Genomic DNA, 24,016 nt, shown 5'->3' on the forward strand with positions numbered 1-24,016 from the left:
TCCTTTGTTATCTCTTGCCCCACCCCCACCTCACTTGCTTATAACCTTTGACATTTCTAATATTTGTCAGTTCCGAAGAAGGGTCACTGACCCAAAACGTTAACTCTGCTTCTCTTTCCACAGATGCTGCCAGACCTGCTGAGTGGTTCCAGCATTTCTTGTTTTTATTTCAGAGGCTGCAGGACTCATTCTGGGACCGTTCTTACATCTCTGTGCTCTGGTATCTCAGGTCTTTTCTCTCTATAATGCCCAAATGGAGCTTTTCTGACCAGATCTTCAGCTGAAGTGCTTCCACTCCCCTCTCGCCCCACTTCTATTTTTAAATTACAGAATTATGAGGGGTCTTGATATGAGTAGACAGGCAAAAATCTGCTTCCACTGGCAGCAGGGTCAGTTACCAGAGGATACACTTAAAGTAACTGTCAAAAGAATCAAAGGGGAGCTGGGGACAAATTTTTTGATGCAACTGAATAATGATCTGAAGACCCTTATTGTGTGAGTCAATCTTAAACAGATGGAGTTTGGGAAATTCTATAAAATGACCATTTCACTCCTTTAATCTTATGGATTTTCCCACCTCATCCCTCCGACCCCGTTAAAAAAAACTGGAACAGAATGCTTAGCTGATCAAGCACTGTTACATAACCTGATCAGGGACACAATTGCTTGCTGCTGTTATCTATGCTGTTGAGAAGCTGCCAGTTTGAAGAGCCTTTGATTGGCAGCTTGACAACTATGGATAACACCCATATTATAAAACACAACAAATAAAAATCTGAATTGGTTCCTACTAAAATAAACTGCTACATTGCAGTTTGCATGACTTGTAGGAAGGCATATTTCCTTCCCTGTACGGGATTTCTGAACCCGTTGAGCTTTTATGAGTCCGACAGCCTCACAGCCACTTTTACTGACACCAGCTTTTCATTTCCAAGACTTTTTTAAAACTGAATTCAAATTCTCAAGCTGCAACACGTGGGGTATTTAAACTCATGATCTCCAGATTATTAGTCCAGGGCTTTGGATTGCTAAACCAGCAACATAACTGCTACACTGCCATATGCAATTAGCTCCAATGTGCATTCCTGAAGTAAGTTTAAATGTGTCGCTTATTCCCCAAGATAATCTTACAACTGAAGCACATCAATCCCACAATACAGACTGTGATTCAGTCCTGACCAGGAGTACATGACAGCTGACATTTCAGTAGTCCCCAGCAGCACTGTGTTTCCATACAACATTTAATCTTCTATGTCTCTATTTGCCCTTCTAGCCTTCAATCCTGTTCTTAAGACATTTTCTAGTTTCTTTTTTAAACCAGTAATCATTTTTGCTGGAAAACTACTAAACAGATCAACCCGAGAGAAAAAAAAAATTCTCCTTTTCTCTAGTCTTGCTCGAGGCTTGTTGATTTTGTACTCTTATTTTCCAGTTCTCTTGTATGAAGCTACAACTTAGTGTATTAAAGGCCAGGATCAATCATCTTCTCAAGACGCAATCCTGAGTTGCTCTTTGTAATCTACAGCCGTAGGATCCATACTCTGAAATCAATCTCTAATCCCAACCAATATCCTACTGAAGGTAGCTAGAATGCCCAATCCCCAGATAGTACTTTAAATGCGAGCTATACAGGGGTAACACCCAACTTTAAATACTCTTCCAAAATATCCCGGGATGCGATTAACCTTTTTGATAAGAGCATACTGATTAGCAATTCTGGTCTCTTGTATATTCCTGAATTTCATCGCCTCCACCATTGTTGGCCGTGCCTTCATGTATTTAGGCCCAAGCTCCAGAATTCCTCTGAAAGTGTTCCTCTTACTTTGCAGTTGTATTCCGGGGCACTGTCGCCCCCTTCCTGCCCACTCTCACCCGCTTCCCCACCCCACCCCCCCACCCCACCCCCCCCACACATAAAAACAGGACTTATCTGCAAGCTACTGTCGGCCTTTTCTCACTCCCTTCCCATTCACTACACCACTCCCCTCCCTACTGGACCTATTCGCCTCCTTCCTTTTGACTACCTACCCCTTCCAACATCCCAGGGCCTGTCTGTGGGCTGCAGCCATCCTGCTCTCGCCCCCTTCTGTTTCTCACACACAATTTTTCTTGGATGTGAGCGTCACTGCCAAGGAAAGTATTTATTGCCCATCCCTAATTGCACTCGAGGGTGAGCCATCCATGTGATGTATGTACACCCACAGTGCTGTTAGGGAAGGAGCTCTATCTAGGTTTTTGACCGAACAACAGTGAAGTAACAGCAATTATGGTTCCAAGTCAGGATGGCCCTATCCCAGGGCCTATCCAGAGGCTGCTGACAGCACTGCAAGTGGCCAAGTTGACCCAGATGAAACCGGCGAACTACCTCAGGAGGCACGGCAGGTGCCGAGCTTGAGCGGAATTCTGAGGAATCAAGGTGAAAGAGGGAAGTTTCTCTGCAGTGACTCTAGGAGTAACCTTTTCACCAAAGGCTGACTGATAGCATTTGCTTTCTGATCAATAAATAGCGAAGTCCATGTAATTACCATGTTTAAGGATGTTAGATGCAGAGGGAGTACTAGCAGCCTAGATAGCAGTAAATATAGTCCCCCTGTTCGAAAAAGAATCTGATGAGGAACAGTCCAACTATAGATTAATTAGTCACACATCAAAACTATGCAGGATTCAAAGTTGACTATCAAGGACAAGCTGGTGAAACAGTTAGGGAAATATAAACTAAATGGTAGACAACAGTACTGACTAATTAAAAAAGTGAACACATGGATTTATTTTGTGCCTTTCATGAATTCAGGAAAAAGTGATTCACAGCCAATTAAGTGTGAAGCACAGCAAGATCCCACAACTGTAAGTAGTAGTAATGTCATAACAATTCATCAGATTTTTTTTAATGGTTACAAGGCTGCAGTTGTCAGTTAGAATCTGGCAAATCTTTTGATAAGGGGTCCCAAACAACAGTACTTGAGAAAGTTATAGATAATGTGCTAAGATGGATTGAATTGTGACTACATGATAGAAAACAGAGGGGTCCGTGAAATGCTAAATGTACTGACTGGAGGGTGTGATGTGTGAAGGCTTGGTGTTGGATACTCAAAAATTTTCATTAATTACCTGGAAGAGGGCAGAAGTGGCATCATCTCAAAATTTGTGGATGACATCAAAGTAGCAGAGGCGGTTAAAACACAAATATGGGGAGAAACTATGGGGGAAATTAAGACTGTTTGGAGATGCGAGTGGGCCATTGGCAGATGAAGTTTAATGTGGATAAGTAATTGCACTTAGAGATACAAAACAAACAGATGAATTACAGAATTAATTTAATAATGCAGCACTCCTTCAATACTGCACTGAAGCATCATCCCAGGTTATGCAGTGGGATGTAACCCCATAACTGAGAGGTGAGACTGTTATCACTGAGCCAAATTGATTAATAAATCAAATGGAGTATTAGGTTGCAGAGAGAAAAAAAAAAGAGTGTAGATTGAAGGAGGTTAGCCTGCTACTGTATAGAATGTTGGTCAGACTGCACCCAGAGTATTTTGGGCTGTTTCACGACAGAAAAGACTTGCTGAGATGGAAAAATAGTTAAAGTTAATGGAATGATGGAGGGATTAGCAAATAAAGCATACAAGGATAAACTGACAGAACTAGGACTGTTCTCACTGAAGAGATGATGATGATGGATGATGATATTCAAACTAATAAAACCTTGGGGGATGTTGAGGATCAATCAGGGGGATTGATCTGGTATAAAATAGAAGGGGAAACAAGTTGAAAACAAGTACATTCAGGAGGGACGTGAGGAAGGATTACTTCAAAGCATGGTTAGTATTTAGAGTAGCTTAGCATTGTAAGTTGTGGGGCCAAGAAGCTTAGATCTCAATTTGGACATAAATCTTGGAGAAATACATTATTGCTACATAGAATGTACAGCATAAAAACAGGCTATTCTGCCCAACTGGTCTGTGCTGGGGTTTATGCTCCACACGAGCCCCCCATAGCTCTCTCTTCATATAACCCTTTAGCATAACCTTCAATGATTTTCTCCCATGTGTTTATAAAACTTCCCCTTAAATGCATCTATGCTATTCGCTTCATGTGATAGAGTGTTCCACATTTTCACCACTCTGGGTAAATAAGCTTCGCCTGAATTGATCACATTTATTAGTGACTAGCTCATATTTATGGCCCTAGATTCGGTCACAAATGGAAACATCTTCTGTGTTTACCCCATCAAACTCCTTTATAATTTCATCCCTCAGCCTTCTCTTTTCTACAGAAAAGAGCACCCGTCTGTTCATTGTTTCCTGATAAGTATACCCTCTCAATTCTGGTATCTTCCTTGTGAATCTTGTCCGCACCTTATCCAGTGCCTCACTTTTAAAATATGGAGACCTTAACTGTGCACACTACCGTTAGAAGAGCAGGAAGACAACAAAATTGACCTATTTTTGACTTTTTCTGAGCTCATTATTTTCCGTACCTCTACATCACTGATTGTTATTGGAACAGCCAGTTTATTCTGGGTACAGATGAACTGACATCAGGCAAAGCTCTGTACACCACGAATGGGGTATATAACTCACGACAAATGATCTAAAAATCATTTAGTAACTTGCAGTCAATAGCTGAAAATATTTCAAGTTTCAGCAAAATTTTGTGCACTGGTCCTTTCCAATTTCTTTCTCGCTGCAGACTTGAATGTCAGACAAAATGTGCAGCTGAAAAGGTTATTCATAGTACAACTCTACCTGGGTTGAAGGGCTTTAGTTATGTGGAGGCAGTCAGTCAAGATTTACAAAGCAAAAGCTAAAAACAAAGTACCTTTGGCTAATTCTACCTCCCTGGTAGGACCAAAGTTATTTGAAAAATATATTTTTGGTATGCTATAGTTTCTTAAATAAAATGAAGTTCAAATTTGAGCAATTAATTTCATTTGATTTGATTGTAAAGATTGGGGTGAAACGTTGGAAGGGTTAGGGGTACAACCAGCTAACTATCTGCCTTGGATCTCTTTGGGGCTGAGATGGTTCCAAGATGACACCTCTGGTAATGGAAGATCAGAACCAAGTCCGTCTGCACTCACTATTTGAACCAGTTGTGCCCACAAACTCCAGTTAACTGACCAGCCACAGATCACTGCTCTGAACCTACGACTGAGCTGCTCTGTTATCTCTGGATATTTCATAGGTGTCTCTGATTGATCAGGATCTGGGATCCTGCACTTTTCCCATTTACTACTCATTGATTTTGTCCAAACTAATTAATTCCCAATACATTTACTCGCCTTGGTGGCAAATTACTACACCACCTCCTGCCAAGCCTTATATGTCTTTTTATACATGAAACATTACAGGCAAATTCCTCACAAGTAATTTTTTACCCAAGTTTCTGATGCATTTACATTGACCTTCTATTAACCAATGTTTCCAGCTCCCTATTTTATTCTTAAAATTGGGTGGAGGTACATGCACTACAATTTACTATTGACAATTTTCTTAGCCACAGTTTCCTTTCTAAATTAAAATTGCCCTACTTTTTACACCTTTGTCAATATCTTACGGTGCGTGGATGACTCCCATAGGTTTCTTTTTTGGCTGCGTTTTCTGACAACACAACCACTAGGTGGCACAGTACTGGCACATGCACAAATGCAGCCTCATCCACTGAAACATCACTGTCTGCGACATCTAGACAGCTACCAGTAAGAAAGATGGTGCTGCTCAATTTGTCACAAAAAAGTAAAAGCAGCCTTAAATCCAAATCCCCATGGTGGCTGCGATCACTGCCTCCATCCCACCCCCAACAGTACCTGTGCTAGTACAGAACCAAATAATCTCATCGTAAGGCATCTTTCAGTTCGCTCTTTGTATGATGTTTATTATTTTAACATATCGCTTTTGGAAATAATTCATGAGGCTTATCCTCTTGCAAAATTACAGCAGTGCAAATAGATTCTTGGTTATAATTCAGACAGAAGCCATTGCGCTTCTTTTCGCCGCTCCCTCTCGCGCCCATCTGTTCGCCGCTTCTCCCCCCTTGGCCACTCGCTCCCCACCTTGCTGCTGCCTTCCCTTAGCCATTCGCTCCTGCCCTCACCTCGGCTGCTTGCTCCCGGCTCAGCTACCCCCCCTCCCACCACCGCTGTCCACCCCTCTCTCTCTCTCTTCCCCTGCCCGTGTCCACCCCCTCTCTCTCCCTTCCCCTGCCCGTGTCCACCCCCCTCTCCCTCTTCCCCTGCCCGTGTCCACCTCTCTCTCTCTTCCCCTGCCCGTGTCCCCCTCTCTCTTCCCTTGCCCCTGTCCCCCTCTCTCTCTTCCCCTGCCCCCCTCTCTCTCTTCCCCTGCCCCTGCCCCCCTCTCTCTCTTCCCCTGCCCCTGTCCCCCTCTCTCTCTTCCCCTGCCCCTGTCCCCCTCTCTCTCTTCCCCTGCCCCTGTCCCCCTCTCTCTCTTCCCCTGCCCCTGTCCCCCTCTCTCTCTTCCCCTGCCCCTGTCCCCCTCTCTCTCTTCCCCTGCCCCTGTCCCCCTCTCTCTCTTCCCCTGCCCCTGTCCCCCTCTCTCTCTCTTCCCCTGCCCTTTCCACCTCTCTCTCTCTTCCCCTGCCCCGCCCCCCTCTCTCTCTCTTCCCCTGCCCCCGTCCCTCTCTCTCTCTCTTCCCCTGCCCCCGTCCCTCTCTCTCTCTCTTCCCCTGCCCCCGTCCCCCTCTCTCTCTCTCTTCCCCTGCCCCCGTCCCCCTCTCTCTCTCTTCCCCTGCCCCCGTCCCCCTCTCTCTCTCTTCCCCTGCCCCCGTCCCCCTCTCTCTCTCTTCCCTTGCCCCCGTCCCCCTCTCTCTCTCTTCCCTTGCCCCCGTCCCCCTCTCTCTCTCTTCCCTTGCCCCCGTCCCCCTCTCTCTCTCTTCCCTTGCCCCCGTCCCCCTCTCTCTCTTCCCCTGCCCCCCTCTTTCTTCCCCTGCCCTTTCCACCTCTCTCTCTCTCTTCCCCTGCCCTTTCCACCTCTCTCTCTCTCTTCCCCTGCCCCCGTCCACCTCTCTCTCTCTCTTCCCCTGCCCCCGTCCACCTCTCTCTCTCTCTTCCCCTGCCCCCGTCCACCTCTCTCTCTCTCTTCCCCTGCCCCCGTCCACCTCTCTCTCTCTCTTCCCCTGCCCCCGTCCACCTCTCTCTCTCTCTTCCCCTGCCCCCGTCCACCTCTCTCTCTCTCTTCCCCTGCCCCCGTCCACCTCTCTCTCTCTCTTCCCCTGCCCCCGTCCACCTCTCTCTCTCTCTTCCCCTGCCCCCGTCCACCTCTCTCTCTCTCTTCCCCTGCCCCCGTCCACCTCTCTCTCTCTCTTCCCCTGCCCCCGTCCACCTCTCTCTCTCTCTTCCCCTGCCCCCGTCCACCTCTCTCTCTCTCTTCCCCTGCCCCCGTCCACCTCTCTCTCTCTCTTCCCCTGCCCCCGTCCACCTCTCTCTCTCTCTTCCCCTGCCCCCGTCCACCTCTCTCTCTCTCTTCCCCTGCCCCCGTCCCCCTCTCTCTCTCTCTTCCCCTGCCCCCGTCCCCCTCTCTCTCTCTCTTCCCCTGCCCCCGTCCCCCTCTCTCTCTCTTCCCCTGCCCCCGTCCCCCTCTCTCTCTCTTCCCCTGCCCCCGTCCCCCTCTCTCTCTCTTCCCCTGCCCCCGTCCCCCTCTCTCTCTCTTCCCCTGCCCCCGTCCCCCTCTCTCTCTCTTCCCCTGCCCCCGTCCCCCTCTCTCTCTCTTCCCCTGTCCCCCTTTCTCTCTCTTCCCCTCCCCCTGTCCCCCTTTCTCTCTCTTCCCCTCCCCCTGTCCCCCTTTCTCTCTCTTCCCCTCCCCCTGTCCCCCTTTCTCTCTCTTCCCCTCCCCCTGTCCCCCTTTCTCTCTCTTCCCCTCCCCCTGTCCCCCTTTCTCTCTCTTCCCCTCCCCGTCCCCCTCTTCTCTCTGCCCCTCCCCCTGTCCCCCTCTTCTCTCTGCCCCTCCCCCTGTCCCCCTCTTCTCTCTGCCCCTGCCCATACCCCTTTTCTCTCTTCCCCTCCCCGACCCCCTCTTCTCTCTTCCCCTCCCCGTCCCCCTTTCTCTCTCTTCCCCTCCCCCTGTCCCCCTTTCTCTCTCTTCCCCTCCCCCGTCCCCCTTTCTCTCTTCCCCTCCCCCGTCCCCCTTTCTCTCTCTTCCCCTCCCCCGTCCCCCTTTCTCTCTCTTCCCCTCCCCCGTCCCCCTTTCTCTCTCTTCCCCTCCCCCGTCCCCCTTTCTCTCTCTTCCCCTCCCCCGTCCCCCTTTCTCTCTCTTCCCCTCCCCCGTCCCCCTTTCTCTCTCTTCCCCTCCCCCGTCCCCCTTTCTCTCTCTTCCCCTCCCCCGTCCCCCTTTCTCTCTCTTCCCCTCCCCCGTCCCCCTTTCTCTCTCTTCCCCTCCCCCGTCCCCCTTTCTCTCTCTTCCCCTCCCCCGTCCCCCTTTCTCTCTCTTCCCCTCCCCCTGTCCCCCTTTCTCTCTCTTCCCCTCCCCCTGTCCCCCTTTCTCTCTTCCCTCCCCGTGTCCCTCACTTTCTTCCCCATGTTCCCCCCTCTCTCCCCCATCCTCCCCTCTCCCCCTCTGTCGCCTGTGCCCCATCTCTCTCCCCCTCCAGGTCCCACCCTCCCTCCCCGGGTCCTCCCTCTCTGTCCCCCTTTCTTTTCCCTGTTTCGGGCATCACTGTGTGCAACAGATTTGATAGACCTTTTCTGACCATGAGTTTTGCATGATGATAGCAACTGAAATCCAAGATCTGTCAGGCATATCTCCTCAAAGAAGTCCAGCGGTGATCTCTTCTGCTCCATGAAGAGGTTATTTCATGAGCTAATTCAAACAGCATTGGACTGAGCAAAATGCAACTCATGCAGCAAAGGAGGCCATTAAGCATTCAACAGCCCTGGGATGCGTCAAAAGCCTGTGGATGAGGCTCTTGCACGAGTCGATAGCCTTGATGACCTCCGTGACTATCTGCAGCCTGGTCACTTTGCCTGACATGAGTTAACTGCTGTAAAATGAAGTATGGCTGATAAACATAAAAGCAGAAGTAGGCCATTTAGCCCTTCAAGCCTACTCTGCCATTCAATGAGATCGTGGCTGATCTGACATGTTCTCAGTCATCTGCCAAAAGTGGGCACACTTAATAGCCATTTTAACTCTTGTAAGGGTGCATGTTACCTGATTGAAGTTTCTTTTCCTACATTCATTTTTTTTTGCAAAAAGAGTGATTTCACCAACATTAAGGAGCACAGCTAGCTACTACACAAACAATTTAACCAATCAATGCTGTCAACGGTTAAGAGCAGCTTATTGCTTCTGACAAAAATATTAATATAGCATTTATATAGTTATCACTCACTTACAGTCCATGCATCGTACCTTCAGTAATCAAGCTGCTCCAATTCCAGTAGCAGCTTTACTTCTGTAAGACTGGTGCAACAGAAGATAGACACAACACAATTTTAATTTGAAACTTTTAAGCACTAATCCTGATCATATCAAGGACATGTTATCAAAGAAACTGAACCTGAATCTTTGGAAAAGAATGCTGAGGTGCTACATTTTGTCAGCTATGCTATATGCCTCAGAGACATGGACAACAAAGAATCCATCGATAAGCTGAATGCATTTCTCATTGGTTTAAAAAGGAAGTGCTTATCTGAGGATGTTCCTCATATCCTATACAGATAGAATGGTTAATGAGTAAGTGCTGGAAATGGCGGGAAAAAAGAGGAAATTAGTGCATAACATCAAAGTGACAAAGATATAAAATTTCAGTCGTATTATTAGAGCAAATGGTAGACAGAGACAATTATTGGAAGGAAAGACCGACAGAAAACATAGGACAGGGAAACAGAGAAGATGGATGACAGATATAATGGACTGGATGCAGCAGACCTACGAACATACGAATTAGGAGGAGTAGGCCACTCGGCCCTTCGAGCCTGCTCCGCCATTCAATAAGCTCATGGCTGATCTGATTACTCCACATTTCCACCTACCCCCGATAACCTTCCACCTCCTTGCTTATCAAGAATATAATATATTTGGAATGTGTAAAGGCAGCACAGGATAGACAGAGGTGGAGATCCATGGCAGTCAACCTTCAGGGAAGATGATGACACCAACGAGTGAACCTGATCATTCTTCCATCAGCATTTCCTCATCTAGTTATAAACTGTAAGTATTGACACACTGTCTTACAGCAAAGAGTCTATTTTACAATCAACAATCCATTCAAAGAGTCTCTACAAAATAAAACAAACGGAACTCAAACAAAACCACAGCAAATTCTCCCAATAAAAGCAGCAAGATGGCTAAGTGGAAAATAGTTACATAAAACAAATTACATGCGTAAAATCAATCCCAGCCACTTACAGCAATGCGGTCTCCAGGCGTGAATGATGGGAGAATTACCCATTATCTCCAGACAGCCAGGCGGTTAAGGATAGAACACTGGGGCATAGTCATTTTACACTTACAAGGCTTTATTTACAGAGACATCCATTGCATATCATACACCTTCAAACAACAAGCCTTCTTTCAGTCTGCTCCTATATATATATGAGCACAGGTGAGTCCCTGATTAATACCCACCACCTGAACACAATTAACACCCAACAGTTAGACAAGTAACGGATTCTACTCTCTCTTTAAATAAAATAAAAATAGCATTTTATATTTTCCAAAATTTCAAAAGCAAATCAAAGACTTCCAATCTCTGTACAATATGAACATATGAAATAGGAGCAGGAGTAGGCCACTCGGCCCCTCAAACCCATTCAACAAGATCATGGCTGATCTCACTGTAACCTCAAATCCACAACCCTGCCTACCCCAATAACCTTTCACCTCTTGCTTATCAAAAATCTATCTCCCTCTGTCTTAAAAATATTCAAGGACTCTGCTTCCATAGCCTTTTGAGGAAGAGAGTTCCAAAGACTCATGACCCACAGAGAAAAAAAATTCTCATCTGCCTTAAAAGGGCAACCCCTAGTTCTAAATTCTCCCACAACAGGAAACATCCTTTCCACATCCACTCTGTTAAGGCCCTTCAGAATCTTTTATGTTTCAACCAAGTCGCTTCTTACTCTTGCCTAGCCTGTCCAACCTTTCCTCATAATTCAACCCGCCCATTCCAGGTATAGTCTAGGACACCTTCTCTGAATTGTTTCCAACGCATTTACATCCTTCCTTAAATAAGGAGACCAACACTGCACACAGTACTCCAGATGTGATCTCACCAACGCCCTGTATAACTGAAGCATAACCTCCCTACTTTTGTATTCAATTCCCCTCGCGATAAACGATAACATTCTATTAGCTTTCCTAATTACTTGCTGAACCTGCATACTAACCTTTTGCGATTCATGCACTCGGACACCCATATCCCAGCATAGCAGGATTGAACATAACCTATTTCCAGCAGTGGCGTGAATGATGGTTCCAGGATATGGTATTTTTCGGATCTCACTGAAAAATACCATATCCTGGAAGCATCATTCAGGCCACTGATGCATATGTTTAGTTTCCAGTTTTTCTTCCACGTCTCAAACACCTAAACCTGAAAAGTATTGCCCTGCAGAAATGTGGTTTTTATGTCATTGGTCTACACTGTAATGAATAGGTGGCCAAAAGAGCCAAAAAGATTTTAAGATTACCTTCCCAGCAGTGGGAGAGTCCACTCTAACATCTGTATCAGCCAGTCCCTCTTCAAAACCCTGAGCAATTAGCCTCATTTTAGCCTTATAAGTCCCACCTGCAAGGCCTTTTTCAGTACAAACCAACTGCAACAAAGCTGACTGACCCTTATCTGGTATCCCAGAATAAACTCCAAAATCGTTCCAACTAACTCCTTTTATTTTTGCTTCCCTTATTTATTGCCAGGGTTTTATCAGCAGCCATCAAAACTTCATGGTCATAAGGATTTCTGCTTCCAACATTCTGTTATGTGACTGTTCTGTGCCTTTACTTCATTGTATAATCTATTCAATCTATGGCCTCCACTTCCACTTTTACATCTGCAGGAACCACTAGTGTGAAATCTCCCTCTTGCACTATTGCAGGTTCTTTCCATACTTTGTGATCATTTTCTGATTAACTGTCACTTCTGGGCTCACTATCACTACTTGTACTGCGCTTTCTTACCTTCTACTCTTTCAACCCATTCTGCCAGTCCATGGACTTCTCTTCTTGGCCATCATCCTGACCATTCAACCAAAATTTATACTTGCCAGTAGCTTTTCCTGCATGCCTCACAATTGTCACATCCCTCCATTCATTTGATCCCTCTGGAACATATGTCACCCACTCTGAGCAATGGTCTTGTGGATATGTGTCATGACCACCCATTACCACTATTCCGCCCTTGATCTTTTGCATTCTGTTCCTCAGCACCCTCACCACAAAAATCATCAGCATCTGAGGTACATGTTGCCTCATTTACTTCCATCAGCTGCTCAGTCAGAAATTTTATAATTAATTGAATTAATTATGAGGAATTAACTGCAACAGATTGATTGCCATGTTTGGCAAGTACAGTTTTACCATTACAACCCATTAGTATTCCCTTACCAGGGCCTTTTCATTCCCTTTGACCCTTTCTATTGTCTATCAAATCTCCTGACTTGAACTATCTCAGATGGTCTAATATGATGCCTCAGTGCTCTACCAGTTTTCTGAGACCTGTCTCGAGAAAAGCCCATCTCCCAGCATACAAAACATTTAAATGCTCAGAAAAAAATGGAACCAATTGTAGGACCTTCTAGAGCAGTAGGATTATCAAAGAACAGAAGGTAATTTGGGATTGTGCCCCATAGACTAGTTGGTAAGGACCATATCCTCCAACCATCTGAAGAGAATTCTTTGCACGAACTGCAATGCTAGGCTGATTGACAATTTACATACTGGTTGATCAGCCAAAACTTTACTCACCATTTCATCAATCCTCGCATGGTACCCAAAGTCCAGTCCCTACCCATTTTTCTATAATTTTATCCTAACTTTCCTGTCCTTACTAGATAATCATGTAGAAATACTAAATCATGTAGCCAGGTAAATAAAATACAAGATGAAAATATTTGTCTTCGTACCATACCTTTTGATTCATGGCAACTACCTCTTTATAGTTTCTGAGCATTTAAATGTTTTGTATGCTGGGAGATGGGCTTTTCTCAAGACTGAGGTCTCAGAAAACTCGTACAGTACTGAGGCATCATATTAGACCATCTGAGATAGTTCAATGGAAGGCTTACACCCTCCCTGCCCCCATCACTGATCGCCTGCCACCTCCATCCTCACCAAGTTACGCCTTCCTGCACTGATTGGATAGCAAACAGGCTATTAATCAACTGGATGTTGCTTGGCAACCTTTTCATCCCATCTCCAAAATTTCTATAACTAATAAATATTCAAAAATAAAAAACAATCTTTTTTTAAACAAACATCCCTATGATTTTTCTCCCTCGTTTGCTCATAACAGTGACCTGGAGATTAACCTTTAACTCAGAGATTCCAAGACAATCCTGGAGGATTGGCAATCCTATATGCGAGGCTGACAATGCCCTAAGTAAGCATGTTGTTAACTGTCGGGATGGTGAAAGTTATGTGTCAAACGCACTGGTAATGGGATTCTGAAGAGTCCGAGACAACAGCAGTGTAAACACTGCATGCCTGTATTGGCAGCCACAGCAGGCCCACTGAAGTCACGCCAGGAATCACTATGAATATGATTAAAGCCACAGTTCGACTGAGATGCTCAGTCTGCAATGGCCTTTGGTAGAAAGCTACTGAATAATTTCAATGCTATTTTATAGATTCATAGCTTAAATAACTCAGCAAACCAATATACAACTGCATTCTGCTAACATTACCACAATTTCATAACCACTTGGGCCGTGATTAACTCTGCAATGCTTTCTACCGATTCTGAAGTGCAGAATTAGAAAAAAAAAATCACACCAACAATCCATGCAATAATTCACCGAATTATTCAGTGAAAGAGAAAATAAATTGCAAACAAATTAATTTGATGTTAAATTGTTAGCAAACATTTGATGCTACAACACCAACTTACATTAATATAATGCCTTTAATGTAATACAATGTCCCAAGATGCTTCAAGCAAAATTTGGGACTAAACCACACAAAGAGATATGAGGATGGGTGACCAAAACTGTGTCAAAGAGAAAGGTTTCTAAGTGTCGAATTAAAGAAGGGGAGAGAGGTATAGAGACAGGGAGATTTCGGGAAAGAATCCCGAAGTTTAGGGCCTAGGCAGCTGAAGGCACAGCACCAAAGGTGGAGTGAAGGAAACCGAGGATTTGCAAGAGGCCAGAATTGGAGGAGCACAGAGATCTCAGAGGGCTGGAGGCGGTTGGAGTTGGTGAACTAATTGTTTGCAGTTTCTTCAATCCAATCTGATTATATACAACAGACTTTCCTCTTGAGACAATGCATATAAAGGTGTTTTATTAGCTCCAGAGTTGACTATTCAAACGCACTCCTGGTCTCCACATTCTCCCCTCCATAAAATTGAGGTCATCCAAAACTCTGCTGCTCATGTCTTAACTTACACCAAGTCTCTTTCACCTATCACCCCCGTGCTCACTGACCTACATGGGCTCCCGGTCAAGCAACATCTTGATTTTAAATTCTCATCTTTGTTTTCAAATTCCTCCATGGCCTTGCCCCTATCCATCTCTCTAACCTCCAGCCCCACAATCCTGAAATATCTGCGCTCCTGTAGTTCTGGCCTCTTCAGCATCCCCGATTATAATTGTTCTACCACTGGTGGCCATACTTTCAGTTGCCGAGGCCCCAAGTTCTGAAATTCCCTCCCTAAACTTCTCCATTTCTCTACCTCACTTTCCCTCTAAGACATTTCTTAAAACTTAACTCTTTGATCAAGCTGTTTGCCAACTAACTTAATATCTCCTTATGTGGCTCGGTGTCATATTTTGTTTGATAATGCTCCTGTGAAGCACCTCGAGATGTTTTATTACATTAAAGGCGCTGTATAAATATATGTGCATGTTAGAAACGTCTTATTAAATTAAAGCATAATGAGGGCACAAATAGAATGGACACAAAATTCAGGTTCTGAATCTGCAATCCACATACCGTAAATCTATCACAGCTGCTAAATACAGCACATTAATATTTAAATATCACATTTACAACTGAATGCATTTTTCCTTGGACAATTTATTACAACACTCTGATAATTCTGGTCTGTGAGCATATCTAATATATTGCTTACCATAAGCGGCTCCTCTATCAAATACACAAGGGATTCTTCAAACAGATCTTTTCAGAAGACACTGGATATCAAAAACAGTGAAGTGTGTACTGCACACTGAATCATGTTAATTCATCTCAACAAAAATGGTGTGTGGTTGCAACATTCTAACAGCAATGTGCCAATATGTAACACTGTCAGAGCAACTTTACAGCACTCTCTAACTTAAGTGGCACCCCACCTAGAGTTACCTGACAGTCAATCAACTGATCTTAAACCTCCGAAACCTGGCTATGATTCCAAACTTCATCCACCAAATGGGGCTGCAGCAATCCATGAGTTGGAGAGCAGAAAAAGTCTTGGTGAAGGAGACGAAAGTTTATTTCTCTAAAACAAAAAGCAAAGTTCTGCAGATGCTGGAAATCGGAAATAAAAATGGAAATTGCTGAATAGAGAAAGAGAAGCAGAGTTAATAGTTCAGGTCAATGAACTTCTGTCAGAACAGGAACAAGTGGGATATTAAACAGTTCTTAAAGCAAGTACAGAGCCATGTGAAAGGGGGAGGGTTGCAAAGAACAGCTCAACAGAAGCTCAAGGAACAGCCTTCCAGTCACAACACGAGTTCAACAATTTCAGATCATAACCACCGCTCCTATTCCCTTGGACAGTAGATGCTAGTAATGGTTCTAGAGTTATATAGCACAGAAACAGGCCCTTCAGCCCATCATGTCTGTGCCGGCCATCAAGCACCTATCTTTTCTAATCCCATTTTCCAGCACTTGGCCCATAGCCTTGTATGCTATGGCGTTTCAAGTGCTCATCTAAACACTACTTAAATGTTGTGAAGGTTCCTGCCTCTACCACCCCTTCATGCAGCGTTTTCCAGATTCCAACCATTCCAAAGGGTGAAAAAATTTTCCTCAAATCCCCTCTCAAGCTCCTGCCCCTTACCTTAAATCTATGCCCCCTGGTTATTGACCCCTCCGCTAAGGGAAAATGTCTCTTCCTATCTAACCTATCAATGCCCCTCATAATTTTGTATACCTCAATCATGTCCCCCCTCAGCCTTCTCTGTTCCAAGGAAAACAACCCTAGCCTTTTCCATCTCTCTTCATAGCTGAAATGTTCCAGCCCAGGCAACATCCTGGTGAATCTCCTCTGCACCCTGTCCAGTGCAATCACATCCTTCCTATAGCATGGTGACCAGAACTGTGCACAGTACTCCAGTTGTGACCTAACTAGCATTCTATACAGCTCCACCATAACCTCCCTGCTCTTATATTCTATGCCTCGGCTAATAAAGGCAAGTATCCCATATGCCTTCCTAACTACCTTATCTACCTGTGCTGCTGCCTTCAGTGATCTATGGACAAGTACACCAAAGTCCCTCTGACCTTCTGTACTTCTGAGGGTCCTACCATCCATTGTATTTCCCTTGCCTTGTTAGTCCTCCTAAAATGCATCACCTCACACTTCTCAGGATTAAATTACAATTGCCACAGCTCCACCCATCTTACCAGTCCATCTGTTGTCCATTTACACCTCCTCTGGACCCATCTTCGGTTTGTTTACTTATCGCGTTACCACCCCTTTTGCTTTGCATCATCATTCCTTTTGTCATTTAATCTCTCCTGCCTTTCCTTTTTATATCTCAGATTTCCAACCCCTGCAGTGTTTTGCTTTGTATAAGCACTCTGGGATGTTTTACTATGCTAATCATACTATCGAAAAGCAAGTTCATGTTGTTCTTGGCACTGGTAAAAATAGAAATTGAACGTGCTAAAATTGTACTGTATTTCCAAATATTCATTAAATCTCTACTACTTTCTAGGCTGGTTCCGAATGAATCAGCATCCACTTTACAGTGCTATATTCAGAAATGTTTACTGAAATCCAACTAATAATGCCATATCTGCATCACATGAGTGTGTGGGGACAAATAGGGAAGATTACAGGAGCTTAATATAGTTTGGCATGTGTATACCATGGAATTACTTGCTGACATTTCAGTTTACACTCAAATTTACTGTTAATAAGAGTTGTCATGAAAAGCCTATATGCCAAATGGGAAATATTAATTTCATCGGTTGGAACCTTACATTAGACTTTTAATGGAAAAATCCTACAAGTTAACTTTGGGGCGGCACAGTGGCGCAGTGGTTAGCAATGCAGCCTCACAGCTCCAGTGACCCGGGTTCGATTCTGGGTACTGCCTGTGTGGAGTTTGCAAATTCTCCCTGTGACCGCGTGGGTTTTCTCCGGGTGCTCCAGTTTCCTCCCACAGCCAAAGAATTGCAGGTTTATAGGTAAATTGGCCATTATAAATTGACCCTAGTATCGGTAGGTGGTAAGGGAATTGAGGGAAGGTGGGGATGTGGTAGGAATATGGGATTAGTGTAGGATTAGTATAAATGGGTGGTTGATGGTCGGCACAGACTCAGTGGGCCAAAGGGCCTGTTTCAGTGCTGTATCTCTAAATAAATAAATAAATAAAACTGGCAGCCAAAATGGCCACTGCAATTTACATTTGAAACTAGAGACGAAAAGTCTCACCAAGCCCAGCCAGAACAATGAGTTACCTAGAATGGCTTTATCAACACTTTCGTCAAGGCCATCTATAACCATTGACTTTGAAAGAGCAAACCCCCTCCAAGTGTGACAGGACCTCTTGAGGCATGTAGCACCTTGAATCTCAGAGAACATTCCAGAAAAAACCTCATTAAAAATAAAGGGATTTGATAGTCATGTGCCTACCTGCAGAGCTCTGAAGAAACTGTAAGCTTTGTCACACAGAGAGCAGACAGACAGTAACTGAAAAGGCAGCAACAAAGCAGGCGCTCTCTCCCCCTTGCAGCTACCCACCACCCCTCCAAAAAAAATATCAGGAGATGATCCGGCTGCGACTGGGAACTCCCATCTTCAAACCTACAGACCGCTATAGCCAGCAAGCAGGGGACAAGAATCAACCATCACCTTTCTGCCTTCAAGAGGCCTGAGCAAAGCAAGCTAACCACCGTGCACGTGGCCCAGCAAGGACTTCAAGACTACAACTTCAGCTGAGGACTACTGGACTCACCTACTGTATTTAAATTCCATTGATTCCGGACTTTAATCCAACCACCAAATCTGTTACCCCTCTGTAATCTATTTGTGTGTGTGAGACTCTCGTATGTATGTGACTCTCGTGTGAATGTGTGCGTGAATGTGTAGCGTATTTTTAGTATTTTAAAATCGGATTAAAGGGTAATAAACTTACCTCTTTCTTGTGTAAACTCAAAAAAATCTGTCTGATTGGTTCTTTTGCAATCACGTTAGAGAAACAGGGAGCAGGCGCTCACTGAGGTAGTAAGCTCAACCACTGTGTTAAAAAAGGATAAACCCTGTTACGGTCAAACAAGAGAAGGGGCGAAAGGGGAGCCTGAGACCCTCTCCTCACCCGGGTCATAACAGTCAACAAACTCAATTTGTTGAAGTGATTAATTTCAGACAGATTATGAAACAAAACCACTTACATTTGAGAAGTACAAAAGCGATGACGCAGGGCTTGTATGAATGTGCAAAGCTTCAGCGTAGAACAGAAACCTTTTCTTGACTGTGATTTGTTTCCATCCCTGGCTTAGTTTTAGTCAGTGAGGCGAATTTCTTGGAATACACCCTTCAGACGCTGCATGCATGTTTTTGGTTTCCTTATCTATAATTTTGTAATATTGAGGCTTGCTAACTTTCAAGTCAAAGTATGGGAATGAATTAATCAAGCCTACTAATGTCTAGGCTGCATCTAGTGACATTATTCCCAGCCAGAATGGAGATGGTTGGATAATTCCCATCAATTATGCCTGGAGACCGCACTGCTGTCAGTGACTGGGATTTATTTTACACACATAATTTATATTATGTAACGATGCTCCACTCACTGCATTTTGCTGGAGAAATCATCTGCTTTGTCGGGACAAGTTACTACAACTTCAGTCATGAGTTGACTCCTCTAGTTCTTGAAGATTCATTTTAAATAAACTCTGTAGATGGTTTGCTGAAGTGTGCTGTTTAAACTGCTTGCTGTTAAAGTGACTGCAGTGAACACTGTCTCACCTCCAACTCATTGGTTGACAGTGGTGTCAATGGTGTCAGTGTTTGTTGTAATCTGTATTGCTTTACCTCCTGGATCAAAAAGGATTCTGAATACTTCATTAGGAACTCAATATTTACCCAGTGGAGCTAATTACTCACAATGTGAAGGGATTACATGACTCTTGAGAAAGGTGACATTATTGTGTGAGGGGGAAAAAAAATAAACCTAGATCTAGATCTAGGTTAAAAAGGTTAGGCCACTCATTGTTTAGTTTAGTTTAGAGATACAGCACTGAAACAGGCCCTTCAGCCCACCGAGTCTGTGCCGACCATCAACCACCCATTTATACTAATCCTACACTAATCCCATATTCCGACCACATACCCACCTGTCTCTATATTTCCCTACCACCTACCTATACTAGGGGCAATTTATAATGGCCAATTTACCTACCAAACTGCAAGTCTTTTGGCTTGAGAGAGGAAACCGGAGCACCTGGAGGAAACCCACGCAGACACAGGGAGAACTTGCAAACTCCACACAGGCAGTACCCAGAATTGAACCCGGGTCCCTGGAGCTGTGAGGCTGCGGTGCTAACCACTGCGCCGCCCTATGTGTGGCGATGTATCTCTAAAAGCTAGATTTTGGAACTGAGCAATTGATTTTCCCTCCACCATTATATAACACCATGTAGTTAAATTAAAAAATCTTAAGTTCCTGTACAATTCTGACCAGCTTTTATTATAAATTCCTATAAATAAAATGGAAACTTCTATGTATCTGGCTCAGTTGGTCGCACACTTGCCTCTGAGTCAGAAGGTTGTGGGTTGCAATCCGAAACCAGAGACTTGAACATAAAATCTAGGTTATGCTCCAGTACAGTACTGAGGGAGTGCTGCACTGTCAGAAGTATCATCTTCACAATAAAATATTAAACCGAGGTTCCGTCTGCCCTCTCAAGTTGACATAAAAGATCCCATCACACTATTCAAAGAGCAGCAGGGGAGTTCTCCCCAGTGTCCTGGCCAATATTTATCACTCAACCAACATCACAAAAACATCTGATCTGGTCATTATCACATTGCTGTTTGTGGGAGCTTGCTGCTTGCAAATCAGCTGTCGTGTTTCCTATGTTACAACAGAACTACATCGAGTGCTTTGGAACGTCCTGAGGTTGTGACGGTCCTAAAGGCACTTGTACAAATACAAGTCTTTCTTTTCTTTCTATTTAAACGTGCCAAGCTGTATTTATACCCTGCCCACCCCAAACCAAAGGGCACCCTTTTGGAATTTATAATGAAAGACAAGGAGGACAGTGTGCTTGATTTTAAATAAGTACATTCCATCTGTCTACCTTGGTCCAACTACCCCTACTATTTAACCCACTTCAGGATTATGCTTGGTCTTCAGATCCCATGTACTATTCCATAGGCAACTGTTAACATAAAAAATAAATATTTTAACCACCTTTTTTTTTAAGTGAAAGGAAATTAAATAGTAAAATTTCAAACGAGCATCAGGAAGGTTTTTCCGAGAAAAAAAAAAGGGGGGGCGGAATTCTAGGCATGTCATTTATTTGCGATTTGAGAGGTTATTTCCCGCTCACCATTTTATCTCAGCTACAAGTTTTATTAGGAAATGAGAAATTTTAATTAAAAGCACTCAAATGATTTAAGTTATGCTTTAAAGAATGAATTCTTGGTCTAACAGCTTTGGCTCTGGATGCAATTTTGTAACTGAAGTTGAATACTTTTAGGTTTTCATTAGAACTTTGGCCAAATTGACAATAATCAGAGTTGATCTGCAAATCATTCACAACTGGTTTGGACAGGTACTCGTTCCCAAACAATAGACAAGATAGGGAAGAAACTGTTTCCAATGGCAGAAGGGTCGGTAACCAGAGGATACAAAAGAACTAGAGGGGAGATAGGAGATTTTTTTTTTTTGAAAGCAAAGTGTTGTGATTTGAATGCACAACCTAAAAAGGTGGGGGAAGCAGATACAATTCAAAAGGAAATCTGATAAACAGCTGAAGAGGAACACTTTATAAGGTTTTGGGAAAAGACAAGGGATTAGGACTAAATGGACAGCTGTGTTAAAGAGATGGGACAGACATGATGGGCCGAATGGCCTCCTTCAGTACTGTATCATTCTACAATTCTATTAAAATCAATGTAACCGTACAAATGTGTGCAGTTATTGAAAGTTAACTTTAATTAGATCCTTGGATGCAAAGGGCATGTGAAAAATGGTATGATTACCAATTAACTCGAGGAGCTACATCATCCAGATGGAACAGAAAGCCATCGTGGATGGATAAACACTAATGCATGAAGAGGTCACATAGCAATCTGGTTTTCTTTTGAACTTTGTCACTTTCCTTACATTTTTTGCTGCAATTATTTAATATGTACAGCAGACATATGCTGCAATGCCAGCAGTATACTGAGAAATGTTTTCCTGTTCCTTAATTATAGTTCAGTTAAAAGCATCCACCACATCTCCTTCAATTTCAGAAAAACACAGGCCAGTTCCCTGGGACACACACCAGCCAGGAAAATTCACATTTTGTTACAAGGGAAACAAATTTAGGATTCCTATCTTTTCATGAACATGCAGAGGTATCAAATTATAGTTTCACAAACTTGAAAAATGTCACTACAATGACATTCCTTGCAAATTTCAGTATCAGGGCAACATGGTGCTCTGATGAAAATTCAACTTGGGAAAGAAGTTTGTTGATTTCTGTACTCATTACCTTTTCTGGATCCACTTTTCCCCTTATAAATTCTGACTTCCAGAGCTGTAAGGCCTGTTCCAAGGTGAGGCCTATTCCCTTGAGATAAAGCCCATACTGCATGCGGCCACCATGTCGGAGGTGATGGTTATCCCGTAAAGCCTTATGTAACTGACGCATACATGGTGGGTATGATTTTGCAGCCAGCTGAAACAAATCAAAATATATATAAAATGGAGGTATCATTTCAAATGGAACAGTTTTTTGGTTTGCTATTCTAGTATAAATAATACAAGTCTATTTTATGAACCGGTCAATGTTCTCATGTCGTTTTAAATAATTTTGACATATGCACCGGCACGAGTATGGCATTATTAAGCACTACCATGTAACTTGGGGGAAGAGAAATTTGGAGAATAGAAACATGGAGCTTATACTTACACTGTCAAGCTGATCCAATGAAATTTTCCCAGCGTTTTTCTGAATACTATAGTCCTGTCCAACATATGCATGGCTGCAAGGGAAAGGCGGCTCATTAGAAACTGCTTGGGCTTCTCATTGCTAATAAGGAGGTTGCCCCAGCCCAATGACTCAGCTGGTTAGGGCAATGAGCAGCTAAGCCTTACAAAAAAAGATCACAGGTTTGTTCCTCAGTCTGTCCTGATTTAGCTGATTGCAGTCTGATTGACAAAGGAACTGCCCAGCAACCAAGTATGGATTGGAGAGAGAAATGGTACAGGGTTCCCATTCCTAGTCACTCAACTGTGCTGTTCTCTGTAATTGAACAGCTCATCCACACTCACTGCTTTACTCAAGGAATGGCAATGCGAGCTCGGTAATACAGGACACCTAGAGTACCCACTCCAACATGGAATCAATAACTTCAAAAGAGGAGGAGGGAGCTAAGTGGAGAAATAGGCAAAAAAAGAAACCAAATCTCTTGAAAATTTTGGCAGAACACCTGTTAAAGGTAATTTCTTAATGGCAGAAGAAGCCTACTACTAAACTCATACAACAAATGCACTTAATTTCTTCGAGCAGAAACATATTCCTTATAAAAAAAATTAGTGGAAACATCAGGTAGGCCTTTCACTAGAAGTGCCATTCTGGCAAGTGAAATCATTTTGCAATTTTTTCTTTAAGATTGAGCTTTAGGACATCAGTTACAGAACCTAATATTCTTGTTTAACTGTTTAATTTGCTCAAAATTCTGCAATTCGCCACAGTAGGATTTGAACAGTTGACCTCTGGGTTGTTGGTTCAGTACACTAACACCTAGGCTACTGTACCTGAAGTTTAATCAGACATGCCTTGTTGGGTTCCACAGTGCACTGGTCAATATATTTTAAAAGACATCCATAAATGCAACTTCCTCCGGAAAGATACCAATTCTTTCAGAAGAGGAGACAAAAATGCTGGAAAATTAACAAGGAATAAAAAAAATGACTATCTACAGAAGACCTAGGCCAGGAGAGAAAAGGAGGAGGCAAAGAAAGTTGCTTAGGGCTTTCATGACCATTTGCTTTTCGACACGATACATCAAGACCAAGTCTTAATGTGGTCAATTAGTTCCTATGTTTGTAATGGTCTAATTCTGTGGCTTTTCTCTTGCACCAACACTATTATCCATGGTCAGGAGGGTGGGATAGTTCCAAGGATCAAAGCTAATCTAAGAAAGGTATGGAAGCTAAGAAGAAAGACATTACGAGCTTGTGTGGAACCCAAAATTTGTATGAAAAGGTGGAAAAAGAACTTGATGAATCAAGAGAACAGAACATTCATGGCATGCCACATTCAATTCAAGTTAAACAAACACGTCATCCATTTTAATCAGATTGTAGGATTGATGAACCTGATCCCTTGCAAATACAAACAAAACATTTGGTTTACATTTTCAGCCATTTTAAGGCAACTCATTCAGGCCAACTACCACCACAAAGATTTTCAATCAGAGGTGTTGCAAAGTGATGACAGATTCCCTTTTG

The 24,016-nt window shown here is 43.6% G+C and overlaps 1 protein-coding gene across 1 annotated transcript in view; it reads right to left on the bottom strand.

Moving 5' to 3' along the window:
* The window catches only part of prim2 (DNA primase subunit 2), a 231,333-nt gene that overhangs the window by 26,771 nt on the left and 180,546 nt on the right, over positions 1-24,016 (bottom strand). The window contains exons 8-9 of the mRNA XM_068028345.1: positions 22,473-22,545; positions 22,053-22,238 (exon numbers count right to left, since the gene is read on the bottom strand). Of these exons, the coding sequence (XP_067884446.1) occupies positions 22,053-22,238; positions 22,473-22,545 (259 nt within the window). The remainder of the gene's footprint in view (positions 1-22,052; positions 22,239-22,472; positions 22,546-24,016) is intronic.

The sequence above is a fragment of the Heterodontus francisci genome, chromosome 3 (assembly GCF_036365525.1).
Source record: "Heterodontus francisci isolate sHetFra1 chromosome 3, sHetFra1.hap1, whole genome shotgun sequence".
NCBI classification, from domain to species: domain Eukaryota; kingdom Metazoa; phylum Chordata; class Chondrichthyes; order Heterodontiformes; family Heterodontidae; genus Heterodontus; species Heterodontus francisci.